General features: G+C 43.7%; 1 protein-coding gene and 1 long non-coding RNA gene across 8 annotated transcripts in view; one reads left to right on the top strand and one right to left on the bottom strand.

Annotated features, from left to right (window-relative positions):
* CTDSPL2 (CTD small phosphatase like 2) lies at window positions 1-26741 on the top strand. Its single transcript, XM_083184448.1, has 13 exons — window positions 1-197; window positions 6849-7062; window positions 7585-7723; window positions 13697-13846; window positions 17038-17253; window positions 17525-17603; window positions 19786-19897; window positions 19984-20070; window positions 20612-20674; window positions 22030-22109; window positions 22202-22328; window positions 24281-24376; window positions 25258-26741. The coding sequence occupies exons 2-13, from the start codon at window positions 6871-6873 to the stop codon at window positions 25321-25323; spliced, it is 1407 nt and encodes a 468-aa protein (XP_083040574.1). The 5' UTR covers window positions 1-197; window positions 6849-6870; the 3' UTR covers window positions 25324-26741.
* Window positions 4220-27829, bottom strand: part of LOC146075324 (uncharacterized) — a 51162-nt gene continuing 27552 nt past the window's right edge. For all 7 annotated transcript variants that reach the window (XR_014473557.1, XR_014473552.1, XR_014473551.1 and 4 more), the window contains exons 3-4: window positions 21542-21625; window positions 4220-4341 (exon numbers count right to left, since the gene is read on the bottom strand). This is a non-coding gene — a long non-coding RNA (uncharacterized LOC146075324). The remainder of the gene's footprint in view (window positions 4342-21541; window positions 21626-27829) is intronic.

The following is a 27829-nucleotide window of genomic DNA, read 5'->3' as shown; positions in this document are numbered from 1 at the left end:
CTGCTGCCCGCCGCGCATGCGCACTGCGCTGTATCCGGGTCTTGCGTTCCCTCGGTCGGCGGGAAATGGCGCCCGGGATTTAGCTGCTGCGGTTCGGAGATACCGAGGACACCTGGCCCGTGGATACGGGAGCAGCTCAGCCGGGGCCCAACGCTCCCGCCGCCCAGCACCCGGAGCTACCCGGGAAACAACAACAGGTACCGATCCAGACGCGCTAGGAAATTGAAGTCGAGGATGGAGGAGAGGCCTCCGGGGGAGGGGGGGAAAGAGAGGCCCGGGGACTGCCCGTGTGTGTCCACACATCCACCCCCGGGCCCTCTCCCGCTTCTTCCTTTAATTCCTACATCCACCCGCAGGCGTACAGCCGAGTCCCCATACATGGCACAGGTGTGCGCGCCGAACATGTATGTGCAGGCGCCTTCAGGTAGATGGGGGTCAGCATGCTCCATGTTAGTGGGCTTCCCCTGTGTGCGTGTACTCGGGAGGTCGGCTGTACTAGTGACTGGCATTATTATTATTATTGATATTGTTATTCTGCCATCCCTGGCTGTACCAGGAGAGGCTCTACCAGCCCTGCTGCCTCCCAGGTGGGCCAGGGGACTCCTTATGTCCCCTCCCTCCAGGTGGGTGAGGATCTGACATCCACCTTCCTGGGGGTTTGCAGCTTACAGCAGATGCCCGGAGCGCCCATACATTGACTAGAGAGAGAGTTTGTGGGTACAGTCAGTATATCAGGCTTCTCATTGGATAACATTAGCATCCAGACATCATGTACAGTGTATGTGTTGCAGCTCAGAGATGGGCAGCCTATGTGCCAGCTATGGGCATATGAACCATTATTATTGCCTAAGCCTGCTGCAGGTTGTGACTTGAGTAGTGTAAATACACAGATGAGATGTTTGTTTATTTTCAATCTGGGAAGTTGTCTGTTTTACAATACATGGTTTGAAAATACACACTGTAGAGGTATCTTTCTAATTATGTTTATTTTCCCAGATTAAATTGCATTTTTAGATAGTGCAGCCCAGAATAATCAATAGACCTTTATGATGTAAGAGAAGCAAAGTATTCAGAATCAGCTGCTACTATTCTGTGATGTGCAGTTTAGCCAGGAGGGAATTCTGTAGCCTTCATGGGGAAACAGGTACTTTATCTGGTCTGGTTTAGCAGCGTTGGGATGAAAGAAGTGGTAACACATTGTCTAAAAATAGCCCCCTATGCATATTGAGATAACATCTGCATCACTGTGATAAGAAGAGTGCACAGGATCACAATATCACCATGAATGGGTTAGTTGCCTACAGCCAAGGGAACCAACAAAAGAGTTTTGGGGATGTTCAATGAATGGATTTGACTTGTATTGCTGTAAACTTCGTATGTATCGGTAGAAAAACTGATATTATGTTTTTTCAACAACAGCTAAAATTGTGCAAGCTTAACAGTAATGAAAGTTATTGATTGCAACAGTGCAGTGGTAATAATAGAGCATTGTGGAGAGTACTTGCTGGTAATCTTGCATCTTAAAATAAATGTATTTCTATACCATGGGTGGTTAGTGACATACTGAATTGTTTTATCCTTGGCAGCTGTAGCATTGAAATAATGTATAAACTTCATTATTGCCCAGTTCTGAATACACACTGAGCTCACAGTGATAAAACCTTGTGCTTGTTACAAGTGGCATTAATGCTACATTATGACAAACATTTTTTTATTGTTTTTTGGTGGGGGTGGGTGTCTAAGCAGTCTTGTCCTATTGCTGAAAACAGCTTAAAATTGCCTTGTTTGTGTGCCCCTTTATTACAACTGTTACAGAGGACAAGGTGACTATTGCTCCATATGAGGGATAGGGCATTTAACGATGGGTGGGCGTGTGCATCTATAACAGTATTCAGTGTACACACTAGGGGATATAGTAAAATATATCACCCAGAAGGGCCCTTCTGAGTGATGTCTTTTACTGTATCGCCTACTGTGTAAGGGGCTTTACAGTACCAAACAATCAGCAGCTAAAAATCATGTTACAGGCTGTGTTTATAAGACAGGAGCTAATTGGTTAGTTCTTTCTGTCTCCATGTTCTCTCTCTCTCCAAGCTGTGATACATTTCCACCTATATCTTCCAGTAGCAAGGTTTTTGGTTTGTCAGGAACTCTGCCCCATGGTCCAAGTGAGTTCTCATTTTGGGCCTTATTCTAGTTCACTCTTTCTGACAAAATCCATCTTAGATGGACAAAACCATGTGCACTGCAGGTGGGGCAGATATAACTTGTGCATTAGATTCGGGTGAGTTATTTTGTTTCTGTGCAGGGTAAATACTGGCTGCTTTATTTTTACACAGCAATATAGATCTCACTTTGAAGTAAAACCCCACCCAAATCTAACTCTCTCTGCACAAGTAACATCTGCCCCACCTGCAGTGCACATGGTTTTGTCCATCTAAGAAGGATTTTGTCAGAAAGAGTGAACCAAAATAACCCCATTTGTGTGGCCCTAGGTACGCTAATTGTAAATAAAATATACCACAGCTCCGTTCTATTGCCTGACCCGCATGGGGCTTATTTTTACAAAATGGCATAGGCACAATTTGTTATGCAGGACGGTCTAGTAACTTTTAAGTAAGTTAGATAAAAATGTAATAAAAAATACACAGTTGGTATTTGGCCACAGTTTGTAGCCAGGGTTTGAGCTGTAAAACATGATTTGGTACTTGTGTATTATCTGGGCGCCTGATTTTTATTTTAATTTTTTTAAATCTTAGGGCATTGTACAACAAAAAATCGGTGGACCCGGATTTTTAATTGTACAGCCACCCAGATGCCTGATTCCTATGTTAAATGCCCCCGACCCGATTTTGGATTGTACACCCACCCTGATGGGTAATGACTATGTTAAAAGGCCCCCCATTGTTAACGCCACCCCACTATCAATGCCAACCTGAAGCGTGGCGAGCGGCGGCGGTACGTGTCCTCCGACCTTTTCATACCCCCACTATCCACGTCGGCATGGATTTAACTTTATATAGTGTGGCAAGCGCAGCGAGCCACCGAGCCCGAAGTGTGGCGAGCGGACGCGGATGACTTCACATGTATTCTGCGGGGCTCGCTGCACTCGCCGCACTATATAAAATCAACTCCACGCCGACGTGGATAGTGGGGGTATGAAAAGATCGGTGGGCGTGTACCGGCACCACTCGCGGGCTCGCTGCGCTCGCCACGCTTCGGGTTGGCGTTGATAGTGGGGTGGCGTTAACAATGGGGGGGGGGGGTATTTAACATAGTCATTACCCATCAGGGTGGGGGTACAATCAAAAATCAGGTCTGGGGGGGGGGCATTTAACATTGGAATAAGCCCAAATCGGGCATCATCGCATACCATTATAATGGCATGCGATATAAAAGTTGTACTGTCGGGTTTTAAAACCCCTGAAATCAGGTCCCATCGCATGCCTTAAGTAGTGGCATGCGATGAAAAAATCGGGCGCCCAGATAATACACAAGTACCCATGATTTTTCTTTGTGGAGATCTTTGTCTGGACTGAAATTGATTTTTTTTTTTTTTTTGAAAAGTTAAGTGAGAGAGTGAAAGCATGTTGGTGCGGAGTTTGGGTTTGTCTTGTTTGAGGTGTTGGTCCACATATTACTTCAATGAACTATGACTGATGAGTCTTTTAAATAAGTCGCAAAGCAATTTTTGGGACCCCTAGGGTATGGCCCTGGAACCTGCTGGGCTTCCCCCAAACACAGGTGCCCAGCTTTACCCAGCAAGCTCTGCTGACACTGTGTGTGTGTGTCTGATTTTTTTTTTTTTTTTGCTCTAAGCAAAAATGCAGAATATTCATTGCAGGAGAAAAGGGGTGTAAGATTTCCCTTTTCAGTTTATGTTGATAGATTCCAGAAAAAGCAGCCTCAGAAAGTATTATGCATAGCTGTGTGGAAATATCACAACCGTTGCATATGATCCTAAGTGAATCCATGGCCCTTTCTCCGGTTTAATGTTGTTGTTTTTTTTTTTTTTTCCTGCTGTCTAATTGGAGGAGCATAGTCTCCAATGGGTATATGCTGCATACAACTTATATGGAATTCTCTTTAACTTTTCTGTGATATAAGTTAAACTGGTGACACCCAGTGCATTTTGAAACAATTCGTTTTGTTATTTCAACCAGATTAACTAACAGTGTATATGGTGAAGGCTGTAAAGTGATCAAAAGATTCCAATCTGATTATGGGGTATTTTTTAATAGTGGTCATTCTAGCAACCTGCTCCTTTTTGAAACCAATGCAGTTCCTCCTTCCTGCCTAGGGTTGTCACTCCCTGCTGTGCTTCTGGTCTGTATCTTGGTGCTGAAATACAAACCAAACTGCATTAAAACTAAATTGCATGGATGGGGGGGGGGGGGGGGGGGGGGGGGGGGGGTCGGTTGTTGTTGTTGTTTGACCCAGAAATTTGGGATGTTACTGGAAAACTGTTCACTTTCTCCTATCATGAGTTGTGGCTCAGGGGAGGGGTTATCAAGGTTTATAGCATGTGGGGCAGGGAACCTGGTACAGCTGACAATATAATAATACCATAGGACTCTGTCCTTTAGGACCCCTCACAGTTCACGGTTTCCAGGTCACCCGACAGGTGCATTCATTAATAATTGACACATTTTAAAAGATCCACAGGTGGAGCTAATTATTTCACTTGTGGTTCTGTGAGGGGACTTGTAAAACATGCACTGTGTGGGGTCCTGAGGACCGAGTTTGAGAACTTGTGCCATAGGACATGGTGTCCAACCTGGTCACTCAGAATCCTTAAGAGTAAACATTTTCCAGACCACCTTAGCTGGTGCACATCTGTACTCCATTGCTACTGTAGCTCACATTACTGCTAGATGTGTACCTTCCTATCGTGCACATTCTTAGAATCAACAGGTGGTCTGAGAAACATGAACTGTTAGGGATCCTCCTCCCATTGGGTGTGCCTGTTAATTACCTTGAACCTTGTTTGCTGGCTAACCTGATCACCTGCTGGAAACTGCCCTATGTACAAGACCACCCTCCTGTTCATATTGCTTTCTGCATTGGGGACCATTGTGCCAGCTGTGTTTGGTTATATAGGGCTTAACCTGAAGGGTGTTTAATTACTTCCCCCGACAGCTTGGCAAGTCATTGCGTTTATCAGCAGGGTCTTGCCTCAAACAAAAAGCAAATAACAATGGGTCAGGGAGGTGAGTAGGACTTCCATCACATTGTTTCACTGAAGCTTATGTGAGCAAGAACAGGAGTATATCCCTGAGCATCAGTAGGGAGGGTCTTCAGGGGTGCTGTTATTAGTTAAGGAATGTTATTGTTGTTTTTTTTGGTGGTTGGGAACCTAGGCAGGTGGATACAAGTGATGTCCAGGTGGTGGGGATAGTGGAGGTCAAAGGACCGACCCTGGCATCCTGATATGGAGAATCCCGACGGGGCTTTGCTAGGAACCTGACCCTCCCTTGTTACAGCCCAATCCGAAGTCGTTGTCGCCCATCTGCCCCCCCCCCCCCCTGCTTCACGATCCTTTTCGTGTTGGTCTTCTGACGGCAGTTGGGATACCGACCACATTTATATATTGACCGATGGGGTACTGACCACATCCAGGCCAGCGAGGGAGCCGTCTTGTAACACACCAGGTACAGGACAACATTATAGGAGAGACTCCATGCTACTGCAACTGTTGGGTGTGGAGGATTTGACACCACTTGAAATGTGTGCTCAGCCCATTTGACAGTTCAGGGTGGGATTCAATCTGTTTAATTTAAAAGTTAAGTTAACTTAAGGGCCCCATACATCAGCAATTAATTGTGACAATTTTCAGATATGGAGATGATTGCCACAATTAATTTTGGATGTGTGGGCTCCCCCTTTTGGCAATCCCAATCAAAATCGCCAATCGATTGCTTAATCAGGTTTTTAAACATGTTTAATAATCTGGTATTATCTGCAGATCTTTTTTATATGTGTGGGCATTCCCAATTCGTCGTCTTCATCTATTTACATTATGAACAGCTGAAATGACAATCGATTGGGGCAATTTCCAGATATAAAGATGCAATCTTTAGATGGAAAAATCTGCCGATCACTGAAATAAATCTGTAATGTGTGGGCAAAGTCAGATAGATTGTAAAATCCATTTATCTGGCCAAAATATCCCTATATCTGGAAATCCATAAATTGTGATTGCTGATGTATGGGGCCCATTACTCTGGAATCATGGGTGGGCAACGTTAATGTTTCGTGCGGTGCTCAGAAAACTGGCCATTACATTAATAAAACCAATTGTATCGGGTGAATTCAATTTGTGGTGATGTCACGCCAGACATTGCCATGAGCCCCCGGCTTCACGGACTCAGATGGGTTTATTTACTATGATGGGAGTTCTATATCATCCCATCTGAAATAGAACTCCCATGTTAGTAAATAAACACCAGGGAGTTATGGTAGATCCTTTATCACAATTGTTTGGTCCTGACTTCTACAGTATACATGAATGTACATTTTGAGAATAAAATGAGACTCCAAGGAGACTAGTGAATAAATTATTTCAAATTATTATTTTTTAGAAGAGCGGGATGCAGAAGTGTATTAAATAAGGTTTAAAGATGAAATTAAGTTATGGGTCAATTCAATTAATGGTGATGTGCTGTGGGTTGCAAGGAAAAATCTGCAATTTTTGATATGCCATCCAAATGGTCACCAGCACCTTTCAGAATTGAATTGCCCCCTTCATGACTATTGTGATCTTTCTATTTATTTATTTAGGCTGGTGTATACATACAGGCTTCTGTCATATTCTCGTTCTTATTTGTAATCTAATCTTGTATTTCCAGCTTTTATGTGGCGACCATAAAAATGAGGCTTAGGACGCGGAAGGGGTCTCCGCGCAGCAGTCACGGGCCTGCCGGACGTACTGCGCGTACTAAGAGGAAGCACTCTGAGGAGGAAGAGGAGGAGGAGAGCTCACCTCTGGTAGAAAAGCTGTCTAAACCAGACACCGGTTTACTGTCTACCATAAAAAATTTCATCAAAGGCAGCACAACTAAGGTAAGATTACCACTGATTGCCTGAACATTATGGCTAAATGCATAGTTATCTAGTCTTCATTCTAGTACACTGCACCTTTCCAAACCTTTTTCCTGCCTGTGGTGTCGCTTTCTGCTGTGGTGCTTCAAGAACACTCTGGTCTGAATCTCAGAACTGAGATACATGTCAGAATGTAGTAGTAGCACCACAGCACTGAGCAACAACCCAGGTATGATAGAGGGACTGCAGGGTGCTGGAATGAACGCTACTTATTCTTGCAGGTCCTAAGAGTTGCACTGTCCATAGCTACTGTCTGTATTTGATTGGCGGGACAGGCTGTGTGAGATGGGGCTGAGCAATGTGAAGACTGGATGCAACTGGTTCCATTGTAGGGGGAATTGCACTGTGTATGATGATGTATGTTTACCTTTTTAGTAGGGGTTAATGTCAGATAACGGAGTAACATGATTAAAATACTATTCTTTTGTGGTCCATTGGCATCTCAACAAGAAATGGCTTGACAATGATTTCATGCTATTCTAGGAAGATCGGGAGAACCCCCCAAAGAGGAGCAGGGTGGAGCGTGACCTCGATAACAACCTCATCACCTCAACTCCACGTACTGCTGAGAAACCAAGCAAGCCCATCGCACGTGTCCGACGGAAAAGTCAAGTCAATGGAGGTGGGGACAATAATTAGAGCTCTCTACAATGTAGATGCTGTTATCTGGCCAACTGCAGTCAGCGCTGTCACAGCATTTAACTAAATTTTTTCATTAATAAGAGTACATTTATATTGGTTTAAACCAGCCAACCCTGATTTTTAATAACGTGGTTTAAACAACAACAAATATATAATTACCTGTTATAAGGGAATACCTGGTGTTATTCCACATTCTTGTTGCTTGTGATCTATGTATGCTGATCCAATGCAGTAAATCACACAGAGATAGGGAGGTGATTCAGATAAGAAAGGTGCTAAGTCTGCCTTAGCATCAAGCTTCTCCCCCAACATTCATTAATACTAATGTATTTCCCATTACAACTTCTGACTGCTGAATAATCTCCAGCTAGTGTAGAAAGCATTTTTCCTTCTTTTTGTTTTATTCAAAATGTTTTACCCTTTGAGTGCCAATTGACTTTGTCAAAATCGGTGTGAAAATTGCCAAGCAAACCTTTTATTCATTATAATGACCTGTAATGTTTAACTTTTTTATATAGGAAATATTTTTTATTTGAATTTATATAACAAATGTGAGCGATGCTGGCATTTTTTAGCCGATATACTGCACATCTTACAGAGCTGTTGGCACTCATATTTTGCGCATCTCACAGATGTTGGCATTTTTAGCTGATGATATTTTTGCACATCTCACAGATGCTAATACTTAACTTCTTTTGCATGTTTTAATTATGTTTAATTTAAAATTGATTTTACTGAAAGATGTCAAATAATCACAGCCGTATAACTTTGGATTGTTAGGGGTACATTTACTAAGATGGTAGTTCTATTGTAGATGGGATGTTGCCCATAGCAACCAACCATATACCACATATATATTTAGCACTTTCTGGAATATAGTTAATAGAATCTGGTTGCTATAGGCAACATCCCAACTTCAGTAGAACTTTCTAAGTAAATTTTCCCCATAATGTTATAAAGGAAGCCTGAAAACATCCCAACAAAAAGTTTATTTCAAAACATGTTTTATCCCTTGCCAGAGGATTATGCAAAGTGGGAAAATCCCCCTCCGGTGGATGCCCATGTCACCAGGCTAGTGAAAGCCACTACGCTTCCTATACCAGATGTGACATCCCTGAGGCTGGTTTCACACACTCCGGCTCCTGCCGGACGATGAAATCCCGCATGGCCAGGGAGCCGTGCCGCACACATTAGTTGTGAATGGACACTATTGTGTCCATTCACACGGGACGGCCACGACCCGGCCGCACGGCTGCAGCCGGATCCCACCACTGGAAGGGACGGCTGCCGGGCTGTGGCCATCCCTTCCATGTTAAACTAGTGTGTGCGGCACGGCTCCCTGGCCGTGCGGGATTTCACCGTCCGGCAGGAGCCGGAGTGTGTGAAACCAGCCTAAAGGCCCTAGTTGATAAAAAATTGGATCAATTCCTTAAATCAATCTATTCCAATGCAGGGGCGGGCCATTTGTCCAGCTTGCGCAGCTGCCTGGACAACCTCGGCTATGGGATATTGGGCAGATGATTTGACTGAGGGCCTACAGTCAGGCACACGGAGGTCAGAGCTTCTGCCGCTTGTGGACAATATTCGGGAGGCTATCACTTATCTCAGTGAGAGCACCCTAGACGGGGGAGTGTTGGCATCAAAAGTCTCAGCGGTATCAGTGACAGAAAGACGTGCTCTCTTTCTCCGCACTGGGAAAGCAGACAATGATTCAAAGAAGGCCCTGGAGGCCTTACCCTTTTCTGGGTCAGAACTCTTTGGCCCAGAGCTAGATAAGATAGTCACTTCCCTAGCAGCTTCCAAAAGTGCCTTCCTCCCCACAGGGGTTATTAAAACAAAACAGCAGTCCTTTCGTTTCTTCAGACCTCAAAGTAAGGCTAGAACTCAAACAAGATTTCAGCCTACTTCAGCTAAACAACAGAAATCCAAATCTCGACAGAGCTGGGCAGGTCGTCGTCAGGCCCCTAAGCCGGCTGAAAAGCCTGCAGCATGCCGCCAAAAGTCCTCTTCCGGTCGTCTCTGGGGTGGGAGGTCGCCTTCGTCATTTCGCAAATATCTGGCCACACTTAACTACGGACTCCTGGGAGTAGGATGTGCTGTTACACGGCTACTCCCTCACCTTTTGGTCCAGGCCTTCGACCCAGTTTTTCACAACCGGTCTTCCCGCGGATCCGCTCTAGAGAGGGCCATCTCAAAGCTGGTAGAGACGTTGGTTATAGTTCCTGTCCCACCTTTACAAATAAGAACAGGCTTCTACTCAAACCTCTTTCTGGTCAGCATGCAAGACCTTTGGACATGACAGGAGGCAGTTCTTCCAATAAACGTCCTAGAACTAAGGGCCATACACAGGGGATTAATATGAAATCCCGACAAGGGGGGGGACGGACGTGGATGCTCGCCACACAGCGGGCCCGGATCCTCGCTACGCTCGGCACACTAATTTATTCTCCCTCTATGGGTGTCGTGGACACCCACGGAGGGAGAAAGTGTCGGGATTCCGACCGCCGGGATTTGAACTGCATCCTATACACAGAATGTTCTGCCAATCAGGAACTCTTCTTCACAACAGAGCCGTCCGAGTACAGTCTAACAATGCAACAGCAGTTGCATACATAAATCAACAGGGCGGTACAAGGAGCAGAGCAGCAATGAAAGAGGTCTTTCACATCCTGAAGTGGGCCGAAAAACACCTGTTGGCCCTGTCAGCAGTGTACATACCATGGGTGTTAAATTGGGAGGCAGACTTTCTTAGTCGCCAAACAATCAACTCAGTCGAGTGGTCACTCCACCCCGAAGTGTTCACTCTCCTGACGAGTCAATGGGGTCAGCCACAAGTAGACCTGATGGCTTCCCGCCAAAACATAAAACTTCCAGTATACGACTCAAGGACAAGAGATCCTCAAGCTTGTCTGGTAGACACTCTATCGGCACTTTCAGAGGGTTTATGCATTCCCTCCGGTAGCTCTCCTACCCCAGTTTGTTCAACGTCTCAAACAAATGAAGATGGAAGCGATATTGATCGCTCTCCAAATTGCCGAGACGGTCGTGGTATCCGGACCTTTTTCGCATGTCCCGGGCTCCTCCAATTCTGCTGCCTCTGCGTCCCGACCTGTTATCTCCCTTGCCAACATCCCGATATCCACAGGTTGGCTTTGACGGGATGGGTGTTGAGCAGTCCATTCTATAGAAAAAGGGCCTTTTCCGATACTGTTATCAAGACCATGCTAACAGCCAGGAAGCCTTCCTCTGTGAGCATATATCATAGGATTTGTCACAAATACTTCCTATCCTAGAATTTACCGGTTGTCAAGAATCCTGGCTTTCTTACAAGCGGGTCTTGATCTGGGTCTTAGCCTGGGTTCCTTTAAAAGTCCAGGTCTCAGCCATTTCAGTCTTCTTTCAAAGAAAAATTGCTTTGTCTGCTACTGTACAGACGTTTTTGCAGGGCGTCTTACATCTACAGCCCCCAATTAGGCCTCCGGCTAATCCATGGGATTTGTCCTTGGTGTTGAAATGTCTTGCTAAACCTCCATTTGAACCATTACAGTCAGTGACACTATCATGTCTTACGCGGAAAACACTATTCCTATTGGCGATTGCTTCGGCTCGTAGGGTTTCAGACTTGAGTGCACTCTCGTGCAAGTTCCCCTTTCTTATCTTCCATGAAGATAGAGCAGTATTTCGTACGAGATTGGACTACCTTCCCAATGTGGTCTCTAATTTCCACATAAATCAGGAAATAGTGGTACCTGTTTGCACTCCGTCTCCTCCTTCGGATACGGAAAATCTTTTGTTGGTGGGTGAGTCCTTGGACGTTGTCAGGGCCTTGCCCCTTTACATTTCCAGGACGACAACAATCAGGAAATCAGACTCTCTGTTTATCCTTTATGACGTAAAAAAACTTGGTTGGCCAGCATCTAAGCGGACTCTTGTCAGTTGGTTGAGATCCACGATACGTCAAGTGTATCTGTTGGCTGATATGCCGGTCCCTCATTCAGTGCGGGTACATTCCACAAGGTCAGTTGGGACCTCTTGGGCCGTGCGAGTGGGTGTCTCGGCTGAGAGCATCTGCAGAGCGGCCACGTGGTCTTCTGCTCACACGTTCATAAAGTTTTATCGTTTCGATACCTTCGCCTCGGCTGATTCGGCCTTTGGCAGAGGTGTCCTTAATGCAAGCTCGGGAGCGTTCCCACCCATAGGGGACACTGCTTTAGGACGTCCCATTCTCAGCATCCACCTTAGACCGGTAGAAAAGAGGATTTTTGGTTCTTACCTGTAAAATCCTTTTTTCGTAGGCCAAGGTGGATGCTGGGCTCCAGATCAGCAGTTATGTTGGCAGTAGTTATCTGCCTTATGGTTGTGTGTTCTGTTGAATGTTCTTCTCCTATCCCTATTCCTCGGCTTGTTAAGTTAAAACTGGCCTCTGAGGACAGGAAGGGGTATTAGGGGGAGGAGCTACGGGCTACACTAGTTAAAGATCTTGTTCTCCTTGGTTCCCGGTCCCCCCCTCCCCCCCCCCCCCCCCCGACCAATAATTTTACAGGTAAGAACCTAAAATCCCCTTTTGCTAACATCTAGTCAGTAAAGTGAGCGTGTATTTATTTTAAGGCTCCATGATTCTGTAATGTTGCAACTTGTACTTTTCTAATGAGAAGAGTAATCCGCACAATTGTTATATAATGATGGGTTACCATCCTATAACGGTGAATAGTAAATTGGACCGCTATATCGACTTTATCCAAGGTCTAGTCCACCTGTGAAACAGAAACTGTCCATTTCACTAATTAAAAAAAAAAAAAAAAATATATATATATATATATATATATATATATATATATGTATATGTATATGTATATATATATATATGGATACCCTTTCAATGCGCTACAGGAAATATATGGGCAGCAACTATGTGAGTCCCCCCTGTTAGTGGGGGAAGAATAGCAGACAATGGACAAAGTGCGCCCTCTTGAAATATATCCACCACCAATAGAACAAATGGTGACAATGCGGTCACAATACAACAAATTTAATGTATAAAATATAACAATAAAACAATTTATTCATCTGTGTGGAGTCATGGATTCTAAAATGGTCAATCATGCACAAAACCCAACGCGTTTCGACATTAAAACGACTTCCTCAGGGGTAACCGTCCACAAGTAACCTAATGTCTCTCAGTCAAAGTGTAATACAGCTTTCATTAGAAAGAGAGGGAGTGGATCCTTAGCAGATCTCAATCCTTGTGCCTGTCAGCATCTAAAAACATGAACAATTTCCATACCAACTGAAAGATGAAAGATGGGGTAATGTCCTGAAGAAATTCAGGATTATTCTTAAGTGTGGTACAAACGGACCTCACTAGTTTTTGTTAAGCAGCCAGATCAGGGACCAGACTCCAGGACATATATCTATCTATCTATCATGTCTCCATCAATATACGATATGAGTAGCCACAAATAAAATACACACAACCTGTCAGCATTTTCAGCTCTAATAATAAACTGGGATGCACCGTTCATTAATCAAATCAATACCATGGGTAATGGTATAATATAAGATCCCATGCAGCACTGGGTAACGGATAACAGAGAATCCATGTTTCTGGATAAAGACACTGCAGGCTTTTACATGCAGATTTAATGAGTTGAATAATGATCTGTGATTAAAATACAGTTGTGAAATGTTATTACTCTCCATTAATTATCCCATGGATTGTGCCACCCTTCCTGAAACAGTGCAACAGTGTCTTGAGTGGCATGAAAAGACAATAAATGCTAATCAGCAATGCCAGCCAGTCCAGAATGTAGGAATCCTTTTTTTTTTTTTTTTTTGTAAACTTTCTAACAGGTTGGGGCGCGCATAAAAGTCTGTCCTTGCTTGTCACAACTTTTTAGCACTTTGGCAATTTTTATAGTGTTGCAATGATTTTCAAATTTCTCCCTTGCTCTAGAAGCCGCAAGTTATGAGGTGACTGCTCAACACATGAAACAAAATGGAAAGCTGGAGGATGGAACTGGAGTAACCAGCCCACCCAGGACAACACTGTTGGGGACCATTTTTTCTCCTGTCTTCAACTTTTTTTCACCAGCAAATAAAAATGGTGAGTGCCTGCAAAGTGATTGTTCTATTATATAATAACTTTGAGCTTTCTTAATCCTATCCCTGATATATATTCCCCCCCCCCCAATATATCCTCATCACAAAGCATAAATTGCCAAATGTGTTTTAAAAAGTGATATATTGAGCCGTGCTTCGTAGTGTCTCCGTTGAAGATAAGAAATTTTTTTTTGTCATAATGCTGTAGGCATATCGGGCTCAAGGTATGAAAAATCATAGCTAGATCCATGTACTCATTTATAGAAGCATTTGTAGTATTAATAAGTTCTCTAAATGCAACAACATTACTCTTCACTGTTTGAGTGGGACTTGTCCTAAGGGGTTAAACACTGGGAGGAGACTTACCTAACCCCCCACCACACACTTAAATTTTGCTGTAGTATAAATAAGAGCAAGGTTTGATGACATAACTGTCCTGATGGGGAGTAATTATGTCATTATGGCCCACCCCCTCCAGGAATTAAAGTGCAGAAAACCAGTGCTGTATTTCACTTAAATAGTCACCACAGAGATGGTTACTTTCATTTTATATAGTAGAAGGGAATACCACATAAGGATGCTAAAAGGTGGAGAGATGACCTCCTGGCTTCAGTAAACATTGTGGCACTCTCATATGAAAGAAAACAGGTAACGGCTTCTTTTAATTGATGTGACCCCTCAGTGGTTAGATAATCTACTCCACCTTAACTGAAATGAGTCAGTGCGCATTCTTTACCTGTTTAATTCACATCCTATTTCAATTTTAGGTTAACTCTTTACACACGCATACTGTAAAGACCTAATTTCTAAATAGCACTATCATTGGTACTTTGTCACAACCAGTATGCTATCTTGGATCCAGTAGACTATATGCTCCAAGTACAATGCACAGAATTGCACTCCTTTACCAGTACCATTTATTCTAATTTCAATCTACATTGTCACTAAAGTTCTAACTGCCACCACAGTTGCTGTACAAATGCCAAACTTCTCACTATGGCAAACACCATTTCAATTCCTGTATATGTGCTGTCTCACAACAGTCATGTCATCACAATTGCCTGTATGTAACCTGTACAATGAGGTACAGCTAGGAGCCAGTCTGTCGCAGAGCTTAGTAAGCTCACACAGTGTACCACGGTGGTGAGAGATGTCCTCCCTTCCATCTTCCTCCCTCACACTTTGAAGTAGGAGATTTTTGGTCAGGGACTTTAGCAAGGGTCCACCATGGGGGAAATTTACTAAGATGGGTGTTCTTTTTCACATGGAATGTTGCTATGGGCAACCAATAAGCATCTACTTATTTATTTAGAACCTTCCCATGTGAAAAATAACTCCCATCTAATACTGCTTTTAGACAGTGGTGGATGCATTTGAAGCGCCAGGTTATTCGGCCGCACGCTGTCAGACCCCCTTCACACAGGAGAACAAATCTCTGGGTCTAAAATTTAGACCCAGTAATTTGCTCTATTACACTGGGGTTTTGCCTGTGTGAAAGGGTCAACCCGGATCTTAACTCTGGGTCTCCAACCTTGGTCATTTGCAGGGTCGGAGACCCAGAGTTTAAGATCTGAATTGACCGTTTCACACCGAAAAAAGACCCTTGTATTTCATGAAATTCCCGGGTGGAACTGCTTCACCCAAGGGGTATTAGTAAATGTCTCCCCATAACTTCCCAGATCTGTTTAGGGCTTAGTGTAGGTTTCTTTGTCCTTGGACATAATCTACCTCTAAAGTTAAGGCCCCCACACACTAGAACGATTTTTCGGTCGATGTATTGGACGGTCGGAAATCGGACAATCGGCCAAAAAATCGATCTAATGTGTGGGGGCCTTTAGGCCCCACAACAACCCAAGCTCTTGGTCCATTCCTAGGAGGGATCAGACTCTTAAGTTTAAGACGATTAAGTTGATTATGATTAGGATCTTTAGAGGCGTCCTCTGGGACGCAGTAGGTTGATGTTCTGGTGTAAGCCTTTAACATTTAGGACACAGTGTGGAGCCTGTTCACTCCAAACATTCATTGTTCAAGAATAATAATTTGTAGTCTGTTTCTTTTTTCCTTCTCAACTAAAAGATTTATATAGCAAAACATGGACTAAATTTATAAAGCAGTTAATTGAAACTTGAACGTACCCTCCTGTATGGGCAGCTCCGGTTACATAGTAGGCGAGTAGATGCGTCCATCTAGTTCAACCTATGTTTATAGTAGCTTATCCCTTGTTGTATAGTATTTTCTGATATTTTAGAGACAGATTATGTTACTTATTCGTACCCGTGGATGTTGTTAACCAATAAATGTTTATCCAACCTTTATTTTAAACGTATTTATAGTGTCTGCCGACACCACTTCTCCAAGAAGAGAGTTCCACAGTTTGACTGCTCTGACTATAAAGACATTTTTTTTCTTCTAGATGAACAAAATCTTTTTCTTTTCAAATCTAAACTCGTGCCCTCGCGTCCTAGATTCCTGTCTAGCAGAAAAAAGGATGTATGACCATTCCTTATATTGGCCCCTAATGTATTTATACATATTGAGCATGTCCCCCCTTAAACATCTCTTCTCTAGTGTAAATAGTCCCAGCTTGCTTAATCTTTCCTCGTAGCTTAAATTCTCCATTCCCCTAATAAGCTTTGTTGCTCTTCTTTGGAATTTTTCTAATTCTATGATGTCCTTTTTATAGCGTGGGGCCCAGAATTGTACTCCATATTCGAGGTGCGGTCTAACCAATGATTTGTACTGAGGCATAATTACTTTTGAGTCCCTAGTTTCCATGCCCCTTTTAATACATGCTAGAGTTTTGTTGGCCTTTTTTGTTGCTATATTACATTGAGCACTACACCCCAGTAGTTCCAGAATGCTTCAATTGGATACGTGAGAGCTATAATACAGCATGCATACATACATGCGCACACACACAGTTACATCACAGAACACCTGTCCTGCTATCATTTTAAAGCAAACTTCATTTGGCACATAAGCCATCTGAGGCCAAGTGCAATACTAGTGCCATGTCGGTACAGTGGTAGCTCTTCACATTACAGTAAATTCTGCAGATGCTCAGGGGCCCTCCAAACAAGAATCCTTAGTCACATGATGTATTGGCCATGCCACCGCTGTGATAACATTGTGTGTGTCCCACATATATCTGTCTATGGTAATCTGATCTCTTACATAAACCCTCTTGCATCTTAGGCACATCAGGATCAGACTCTCCAGGACAAGCTGTGGAAGCTGAGGAGATAGTGAAACAGCTGGAAATGGAGCAGGTGGATGAAATCAGCACCAGCACTGCCACCTCCACAAATGGAGCATCCTACGCTAATCAAGGGGCACCTGTCAGAACAGTGGCCAATAGCTGGCTCGAGGCCACAGAGGAAACCCCAGAGAGGGAAATCCCAACTCTCACAGGTGAGCACTCTTCCCTGAATCCTTTTGGTAATTGGCTTCTTTTTACCCTCTTGGAACATTTATTTTTTAATCAGTATACAGGGAAATATTTAAGCTTACCTTCAGTGTCTGTTGATACTTTATATTGGGTTGGGTTAGAAAATGATCAAATCCAGTTGATAATGTATTCTCTTCTTGTGTGCTGTTTTTCATAAATGTTTCCTCTTTTGTACAGAGCAAATTCCTCAATCTAGTCTGGTTACTTATCCCTGTACATTCTGATTTCTCTTAGCTCCTGTGTCCCCAGACAGTGGATATTCATCTGCTCATGCCGAGGCAGCATATGAAGAAGACTGGGAGGTGTTTGACCCGTGAGTAGCTTTTTATTAACTTTAAATTATATGGAGAAATAATGTGTATTCTAACTTACTGGTAGGTGGTTGGTCTCCATTTAGATCCACTTCACCGTTTTTTTATATTGTTTTAATTGGGTCACTACTACTCCCCTTTGTACATTTTTAAAGAAGTACTGGGATGATGGGGTTGCAGGTAGGAGTAGCTAACAATTAAAGTAAAGGGCCTCCATACACTAGGGCGACTTTTCCTAAGGACAGGAGCAGGCTGGGAGTGGGGACCGTCCGGGGAGCGGCAGGAGCATGCTGGGAGTGGGGACTGGTGTGGGGAGCGGCACAAGATGTATCGGCAGGCAGGGAGTGGGGACCGCAGAGACCGGGGGAGCGGCGGGAGAATAGAAAGAAATCCTATTCAAAAGACTGGGCGGCCGCTGATTGGCTGGGAACTCAGCCAATCAGCGGCCGCCCAGTCTTTTGAATAGGATTTATTTATATTCTCCCGCCGCGCCACCGGTCTCTGCTCAGTGCTCAGCATCTGCGCCACGATCCCCGCTCCCTGCCTGCCGCTACATCTCGTGCCGCTCCCCGGACCACTCCCTGCTCCTGCCGCTCCCCGGACAGGTCCCCACTGCCAGCCTGCTCCCCCAGACGGCTGCACATGATTAATCTTATGTGCAGACCGTCCGACATCTGGATCTGATCCGATGCGCACGGGACCGCGCATCAGATCAAATGTCATACCCTACGCAATTTGGCCAATTTCACCCGATTTCTCGGGCCAATCCTCCAGAATCTGGTGAAATCGGGGCCAAATCGCATAGTGTATGGGGGCCTTTACAGTAGTTTAACAGCAACGCTTCAACCCAACCTGCAATCCCATGGTCCAATGTCCCACAGCTTGCTTCAAAGAAAAGGATCCACAGCTGCATGAACACACCCTCACGGGGCTTTGCTCCATCACATCCCAGTTCCTCCTGTTTGATCATGAACATAGATTTGATTGAATTTTGTACTTGGCTTGCTGTTTTTTTTTTATCCACTGGGGACCGCTGGGGTATAGATGGTATGATACCCTGACAGTTGAGATTCCGACAGCCATTAGCCCGACGCCGGAATCACGACTGCGGGGACTCAGACAGCGTGGCGAGCACCACGAAGCCCCTTGTGGGCTCGCTGCGCTCACCAAGCTGCAGGCACAGTGACTCGCTACGCTCGCCACCTATTTTTATTGTGCCAGTAGGGAGAATAGCCACTGCCCATGTGTCGGACTTTTAGCAGTTGGGATTCCGACTGTCAAAATCCCGACTGCCGGAGAGTCCTCCTGCACCCATTTAGATGGTGGGATGGCACTTTAAATCTTACGTGATTTAAACATGCCTTCTCCTCCCTTTCTACATGCCACCAGACCTCTGTTTAAAGTACCCATTGGAGCAGGGAAGTGTTTTTTTTTTTTTTTTCCACAGCCTTTTGCTTAATGAACACTGAATAATTCCTGGGTTGGAGTAAATGGGGTTAGACCAGGGCTGGGCAACACCGGCCCTCCAGATGTTGATGAACTACACATCCCAGCATGCCTTGCATCAGTTTCAGCATAGCCACATAGCAAAACTAATGCAAAGCATCCTGAGATGTGTAGTTCATCAACATCTGGAGAGCCAGTGTTGCCCAGCCCTGGGTTAGATCCTGTGGTCCTCATTACACCAGTATGGTCAAGCCATGGAGTTCATCTTCTTTGATCAGCTCTATCTATTGACCTTTGTTTCTTCAACAACTGACAAAACCAATGGTTTTGAAATATTCCTTTTGCATATATAGTGTGGTTTGAAGGTAACATTTGGTGATTTTTTTTTTTTTTTTTTTTTTTTTGTGTGTGCTTTCCACAAGTTGTAGTTGTAATTAGAATATTGTTGGGTCCTGATTTTGCGTAAGCTGCGGATGTCTTTGTGTGTTCATTTTACTTTGTGTGCGTTTCCAAAGCTTGTTGGGAAGCTTTCTTTCATTCTTGTGTTCAACTTTCTCTACCTCAGTCATGTTCTGAACATCCTACAAGGGGCTGAACATAATGAGTGTGTGTGGTGTAGCTGAAATTTGTATTCTTTGTTGGTGAATCAATGCAACTCCTGCACCAGATTGTTGCCTTTAAATCTTCCCATATAAAGAACACATTGATAGGACTCTCTCTTCTTATCCTTTCATTTAGATACTATTTTATCAAACATGTTCCACCTCTGACTGAAGAGCAACTAAACCGAAAACCAGCTCTCCCTCTAAAAACAAGGAGTACTCCTGAATTCTCCCTTGTCCTGGACTTGGTAAGGTGCCTGTCTGTATTTTCATTTTTTTGCATGTCTGTATCTGTTTTATTATTGGGATCATTTTTTATTTTTTTGCTTTACAGGATGAAACATTGGTGCATTGCAGCCTCAATGAGCTGGAAGATGCTGCACTTACATTTCCTGTGCTTTTCCAAGATGTCATTTACCAGGTACAGCATGAAGTTCTGCTCATACTCCATTAGAGCATTAGTGTTGCCATCAAAATATGGGGGTGAAGCAGTATTAATGCACATTGTGACCTTTCCACCACAAAAATATTTCCAGAATAGGACCCTTTCTCACATAGGATGGTACAAAGACCCTCATCCACTCACTGGTCATCTATAGATTGGACTACTCTAATGTCCTCCTTTATTGGCCTTTCTGGCAAAAACCTCTCTCCACTCCAATATATCTCCAAACGTACTATGTCCACTTCCCCTCTCTTACAAGCCCTACACTGATTCCCATTTCCCTCCAGAATACAATTCAAGCTCCTCACTCAAACCTCTGTTCTAGACCATAATAGATTGTATCCGATTGGTTGCCTATAGTAAAATCCCATCTGAAATAGAACTCCCATCTTAGTAAATTCCCTCAGCAGAAGGCAGCATTACTGCAGGTGAAATGTATTGTAAACAGGGTAGTCTCCAACATCTGAGATCATTGTCATTATTTTTCTGCTTTTCAACTTCTTTCTTTACCCTCTAGGTTTACGTGCGGTTACGGCCTTTTTTCCGTGAGTTCTTAGAACGTATGTCTCAGATATATGAGGTGAGTTAATGCATATGCTTTTATGTATAGAAGACCTAGATGTGTTGCATATAATAGAAAGCATGCAATGACAAAGAACCTGTATGAAATTATTATAAGGCCAAAGTAACCGTTACTAGTCAGAAGAGAATATTAGTTCTGTTATCTGGCTGCAAAATCATTTTTTTTTTCATTTTGATATAATGTTATTTCAGCTGTTTTGTGTTCGGTAACTGCTTAGGAATATGTTCTGTGACTGGGTCCTGTACATGAAACCACATAAAGCGAATGTAATCTACCAGTTACAGCTTTTGTAGAAAGCATACGTTAGTGTGTTCTATTGCACCCTCTTTATAGTGACTGGCACTGTGTAACTCTAGTTTTGACCTATTTAACCACTTAGCTGACTAATATATTTTTCAAAATGTTTACAAAAGTCTAATAATTAGCAAAAATCACACTTGACAGAACTATGACTATCTTGATTATCAGAAAATGTGTCACCAAACACATCCGGAACATAAAAATCTAGAAAGGTGGATAAACCCCTAAGGGACTATTCAATCTTTCACAATTTCCGACAAGTGTAAGTGTCAGAAGCCGGCTAAAACGGTCGGAACATTCCGCGAGTCGGAATCCTGGATTGAATACACCCCCCCAAGTTGCGCTTTCCAGAAGAATTGCACATACAAATAGTTACTATAGATATTCCTGAAATTACACTACTATTTGAACAATGTAAAGTGGTCATGCTTAAAGTGCAAATGCAAAACATTTGTCCCCAACATCCACAAATGCTCTTCAATTTTCAAACCTAAGACATAACACACATGCATATAGTGTGATACTATATAAACACAAATTAAAAGATTTGTGTGTTGCACTCACCCTTTGGGGGGAAATTACACGCTTAGTACGGAAACTTTGATCCCTCCTGATGCTCCGTCATGGATTTTCTCCAGTCCGCAAACACTGTAGATGTAAAATAAGGGGTTAAATATATTCTAATATCAAATAAGGACTGGAACACTGTACCGGTGATAACAAGTGAAGGATGCTTTTAATTTTTTTTTTTAAAGAACTATTTCTCCAGAAACTGCTAATGTCTGCAGCCGCTGTGTATTTGGCGCTGATGGGCTGCTTCAGGAGAAGGAAACCAGTAAGCAGAGCAAACTGCACAGTGATCTTTCTGTCCGGTTGCATCAGATGCGGCAATGTCAGGGAAAGCACAGCCTGGATTGGTCACTTCTGATACAACCATGTCAGACAATCACTACTGTTAGCGACGTAGATTTAGAAAGCTGTGAATTTGAAGTTATGTTTCAGAAAACTTGATGTTCTGTCATTCATTTGTTTCCTCTCCCTGAATTTTACAGATAATTCTTTTTACGGCATCAAAAAAAGTATATGCAGACAAATTACTGAATATACTGGATCCCAAAAAACGGCTGGTCAGGTATGCATGGCTCATATGAATATATCTCTCTTCTCTCCTGCTGTGCAGATCTTTACCTTTCTCACCTTTTTTTATTTCTTTTTTTGCTCCAGACACAGGCTGTTCCGGGAGCACTGCGTGTGTGTTCAAGGGAATTACATTAAGGATCTAAACATCCTGGGGAGGGATCTTTCTAAAACAATCATCATTGATAACTCACCACAAGCCTTTGCATACCAAGTGAGTCGTACCTGCTTCTTGCTCGAGGTGGAGCTTTTCTTTTGCTGACCGTCAATGATTATTGGGTACTTTTTACCTAGAACGGCGCCCGCGATTGGCATCGCAGGCGTCGGGGGTAAAAAATCACGGGCATCGCGGGTACATAAACGGGTGCGACGCGATGCCCGCGATTTTCCCATAGGGATCAATGTTAAAACTGTGATTGGACGCGATTTTACTGTTAAATGCCTCAATGCCCACGATTTGGCCATAGGAAACAATGTTAAATGGGCCACAGAGCCCTAATAGTGCCCTTGAACTGTGAAATGGCCCCCACAATTGTTAACGCCACCCCACGATCAATGTCAACCCGAAGCGCGGCGAGCGCAGCGAGCCCGCGAGGGGCGGCGGTACGCGTCCTCCGACCTTTTCATACCCCCACTATCCACGTCGGCGTGGAGTTGAGAATAGAATAGTGTGGCGAGCGCAGCGAGCCACCGAGCCCGAAGCGTGGCGAGCGGACGCGGATACCTTCACAGGTAAACGCGTCCCTTCGCGGGCTTCACAGGTGTCCACGTCGCCATGGACACCTGGGAAGCCCGCGAGGGGACACGTATAACTGTGAAGGTATCCGCGTCCCCTCGCAGGGCTCGCCACGCTTCGGGCTCGCTGCGCTCGCCACACTATTCTATTCTCAACTCCACGCCGACGTGGATAGTGGGGGTATGAAAAGGTCGGAGGACGCGTACCGCCGCCCCTCGCGGGCTCGCCACGCTTCGGGTTGACGTTGATCGTGGGGTGGCGTTAACAATTGTGGGGGCCATTTCAGACTTCACGGTGACTATTTGGGCTCTGTGGCCCATTTAACATTGTTTCCTATGTAAAAATCGCGGTCATTGAGGCATTGAACACTAAAATCGCGTCCAATCTCACTTTTAACATTGGTCCCTATGGGAAATCGCGGGCATCACATCGCACCCGTTTTTTAGTGCATTCGATGGTCGCGATGGGCGCCGTTCTAGGTAAAGAGTACTGATTATTGCAACTACTAAATTGTTTATTCATTTATTTTTTTATTTATTTTTTTGCATGCAAAAAGAACACATACATTTTCATTTGGCCTGCGGTGGATGCTGGGGATTGTGGGTAGTCAGGGGCCGTAGGACCGGCCACTAAAGGAGAGTACATTTCTTTGAAAGTGCAGCCAGTAGCTTCCTGTCCTCAGAGACTAGTTTTTTCCTTGGTGCTGTGAGGAACATGACACAATTTTTAGGAGATGGGCTGTTTCAGCCTTCAGTTTCTTTACATTTCGCATTATTTACATTTGTGTCATTGTTTAAGACGTAGACTGACTGCTTTTATCAGTACTTAAATTACAGATGTTTTCTGTGTGAGAAATCCATGGGCTGATACCACTTATACCCCTTTCACACCACACAAATAACCAGGGTTCAACCCGGGTTGTTGCCGGGTCAACCCAGTTCTCTTAAAATACATCAGAGTAGTCGTGGAGTGATCACTCCTATCTGACCGTGAGGAAATTCTTCTTTCTGATCGGCATGATAGCCAAGCGACTTAAATAAAGTCATAAAGCATGAGCATTTCTCAAGATCTACTGTTTTTGTTATTGAAGTTTTACAGGAATGCAAAAACATTCTTGATACAGCAACATATTTATCAGTAAACAAGAAAAAATTGTACATTTTTGTTATCCCACATCTTTAGCATTTGTCTTTCATGCTGTAATGTTTAGTTCCACAGCAGCTGGAGGGCTGCCTGTTGATTACCACTGGCTTATGGTTCTATCCCAGGGCATATTGGGGTAGAATTAACCCCCTATGTCTTTGCCATGGTACTGGGTATAATGTCATTTGTTTTGTGACTGGATTTCCTTCTGAATGCTTACATGGATATGGTAATGTCATATTACAAGTCCCTCTTTAATGTTAAATTGCAATATTTATTTTTTATAGCTTTCAAATGGGATTCCTATTGAGAGTTGGTTCATGGATAAAAACGACAAGGAGCTGCTGAAGCTTGTCCCTTTCCTGGAGAAGCTTGTAGAACTGGTGAGTTTGGCTGGCCCAGCTGCTTGGACCCATTCATTTGTGTTCCTTGAATAAATTGCTCTCCTTCACCTAAGTAGTGAGTGACTATTGTAGGGCTGTAGGGATCTGTAGGAAGATAAAGGGACTGTCTCCACACCTTAGGACTGCCGTGTGGAGACAGTCCAGGTAAGGCTGTGGAAGCCAAATAAGGTCCAGAGGCCAGTGTCTAGGCCTGGAAGACCAGGAGGACCATGTTTGTAGACTAGCTGCCTGGTTAAAGTAGGGCTCAAGAATGCTGTATGCTGATCAGTAATGGACCAGATTGATTGATTAAACTTGGAAAAGCTGCTTGTTCATCCTTATACAGCACTTGGACCCTGTGCCCCTGTACTTCTTAAAATACCCATTATCGATGGTCATTTTGCTGGCCAATCAGAACTGTGTATCAAGAGGCAGAGCTGAGCTCTGTATCCAGGCATTAAAGAAAACAAAACCCATTTCATAAGATCTATACACCAATGGTGGAGAACCATTGATTTTCCACTTTCAATGGCAAATCTATCTGACATTAATGGTCAACCATCATTCTGCAAACATCAATTGCCGTCCCGAGTAACTCTAGCGCCTTACGTCATCCTCAAATGATGCTTCAGGACAGCAAAGCAATAGACTCGGCAGTAGCCTGTAACAGATCATTAGCCACACAACACTATGAAGTTCTGTGCTATTTGCAAGAGGGTTTAAGACCACATTTAAAATTTCAGTCTGTGTTGTTCAGAATAGTTATGTGAGGATTAGGTTCACATTTCCTTCACTGCAGTGTTAGAACATCTGTGCATTTAAATTTTTGTATGTGACTTTCTGTGCATACTAAACTTGTTGTTTTCCTCTTACCATTGTAGAATGAGGATGTGCGGCCTCACATCAGAGACAGATTTCGCTTGCACGACTGTTTGCCACCAGATTAGAAGGGTCAGCGGTCACCTGCAGGATCCCCCCAACTAATGGGGACAGCTTTCAAATGCCTGCAGGGAGCGAAGCTGCACAACCACAGGACTGAAGCATACATGTACACAAGCATTTGCCATAACTGCTAAAGGCATTTCTTTACTTTGCTGTCTGAAAAAAATATATATATGGAAAAAAAGGAACGGTTTCACCGCAACATGTTGTGTCTGGTGTGGTGGCACATCATTGGGCAGCTTGGCCTCCTCCCGAGAGAAACTCTGCTGCCTGTGAGCTACAGGTGGCTTCCTGTCTGCTGAGTAGCCTGTCCGTGTCGGGCAGAAACGGCCAGTGAGAGTTTTTCTCAAGTTTCGGATTTAAACCTCCTACACGTTGATCCTTATTGGTGTAGATTATACATTATCCATTCCTCGTATTTCAGTCGCTTCAATCTGTTCTAGTAGCCAAATTTTACTTTTATTTTGTATGATATATTTGGCTGGTCCTTTCCTCTGCTTGCATAATGTGTTTTTTTCTGTTTTCGTTTTTTTTTTTTTTTTTTAATAGAATTAAATTCTTAAAGTTCAATCCATGTAAACTCCATTTAGAAATACACATATATCTTTTATATCTTATCGGTAATAATCCATTCTAGAAGTTTTTTTTTTTTTCCTTCAAAAGACAAAAAGCTATTTCAAGGCAGAGAAAAGAGCATGGGAATATGGAGGCATGTATAGAGAGTGTGGTCACTGCGTGTAGTACAGTGCAGAGGGGAGGAACCTATTTTGTCATTTTATGAGTGCACAATATTCTTTCTGCCTTTCAGTTCATGCAGAACCACACACACGAATGAATATATATATTATATTCATATTCGTGCACACCTGTATACAAACTGCCTCCCTTTCCCTTACCGATCATCCATGGCTCTGGTACTGATGCAGCTAATTTGAATGGTGGGTATTTTTGTAACAGGTGCTCTACTGTTCCTGCAGGGAGGGATGAAGTGCAGGAGGGGTGTGTGCAAGGTTGCTTGCTTATTCTAGTGAGTGTACTGTGTACAGTAGATGTTTCAGCTGTGCACTCACTGCATTAAAACAGAGGATGATGGCACTTTTTTTTTTTTTTTTTTTCTGTCTCCCCCTTCCCCCTTCTAAAGAGGTTTGTATTTTGTAAGCTTGTTCAGAGAGTACAGTATTGGAAATGAAAGCTCTACAGAGGAGGCTGTTCATCCTTTTTGTTTCTATGTATATTACCTGTTTAACTGTATGCCATTTATTGTATAAATTTACACACGGATTCATTTTAAAGTCACTCCTTAAAGTAAGGAGTTTTTTTTAGTAAGTTTTTAGGAAAACATTTAATTTTTGTATTTTTGATTTTAAAGAAAAAGCATGAGTTCTGTCATATTTTCAGTGTATTAATGAAGATTTTAACCTTTTCTCCTGGTGGCTCTTTTGTTGTTGTTTGGTTTTTTTTCCCCTCTCCATATGATTGGTGTGTGTTCTTGGTGCAATGTTATTCAGGTGTGGTATAGCTGACAGGCAATGTTTTTAGTCAGACAATCAATAGGTTGATGCCAAAAGTTAGACATGCATTAGACCGTGTGCCAAAAGTAGCAACACAAGTAAAAGGTTGATGTGGGAAGTCAGTATCTGTAAATGGACACTGTGTAAGTGTACCGTGTCCCCTTCGGCCACAGTGCATCATTGCCCTCTGCTCACTATTCTGTTTTCTATGCCCACTGGAATGGTCGTAATGTATAAACAAGTTGGTTGTCTGGATATTGAGTGCGTTGGCATGTCTAACTTTTGTCATTGTCTAACTTTTAGTGTCGACTTATTGACTGCCTGACTAGACATGCTCTGTCAGCCATCTAGAACCAATGTTAATCAACCCCTTGGCACAACGAGCATTCTGCTATGTGAGAAGGTTCCTTTTGCCATTGTGGACAATGTAAAAGATCTTGTGCTGCACAACATACACTCTTCAGTTATTTTCTCCTTCATCCACCAGGTAGCACTGGAGATCACCCTCTATGACTATTAGGAGCATGGGCAATTTGAAGAATTTTCCAGTGTGGCCAGCTCCTCCCCTCTACTGCATCCCCTTCAGCCAGTCTTAGTCTTAGTTTGTGCCCTGCAGGAGCTGTGTGTATAGGTTGCTCTCAGGAGTATTCAAATTTTAAATTTATACATTTAACAAATGAGGACAGACAGGCAGCATCTTTCACTGCCTGTGTGCGACATGGGAGCTGCCGGTGAGGCCCCCAGCACCAATGCCTGTGGTTTGCGCAGGAGGCCCTGGGACCTCTATCCCAGAGTGAGTACATCCCTGGCTCCCTGGTAGCAGGGATGCCGGGTTCTTAAGTGCGTTGAGAGTCAGCGGTAGTTTGAAACAGCGCGCCATTACAGGGGGCGGAGCCTGCTGCGTGACATGCTCCAGGAGGCGGCCATCTTCCCCCACATGTGCTCCGGAGTCCTAGGACTTCCTGGTCTCTGCTCTGCCGCCGTGCCTGGCCGCTGACAG

Source organism: Crinia signifera, chromosome 4, assembly GCF_055691185.1.
Source record: "Crinia signifera chromosome 4, ASM5569118v1, whole genome shotgun sequence".
Taxonomy (NCBI): domain Eukaryota; kingdom Metazoa; phylum Chordata; class Amphibia; order Anura; family Myobatrachidae; genus Crinia; species Crinia signifera.
Note: the sequence above shows the minus strand (reverse complement) of the source record. Positions and strands in the feature narration are given on the sequence as shown.

Bases quoted from the DNA above. Each gene is read 5' to 3' on its own strand.
- CTDSPL2 (XM_083184448.1), top strand. From the start codon at position 6,871: ATGAGGCTTAGGACGCGGAAGGGGTCTCCGCGCAGCAGTCACGGGCCT. The intron at 20,675-22,029 runs GTGAGTTAATGC...TGAATTTTACAG, and splicing joins GTATGTCTCAGATATATGAG to ATAATTCTTTTTACGGCATC. The intron at 22,110-22,201 runs GTATGCATGGCT...TTTTTGCTCCAG, and splicing joins CCCAAAAAACGGCTGGTCAG to ACACAGGCTGTTCCGGGAGC.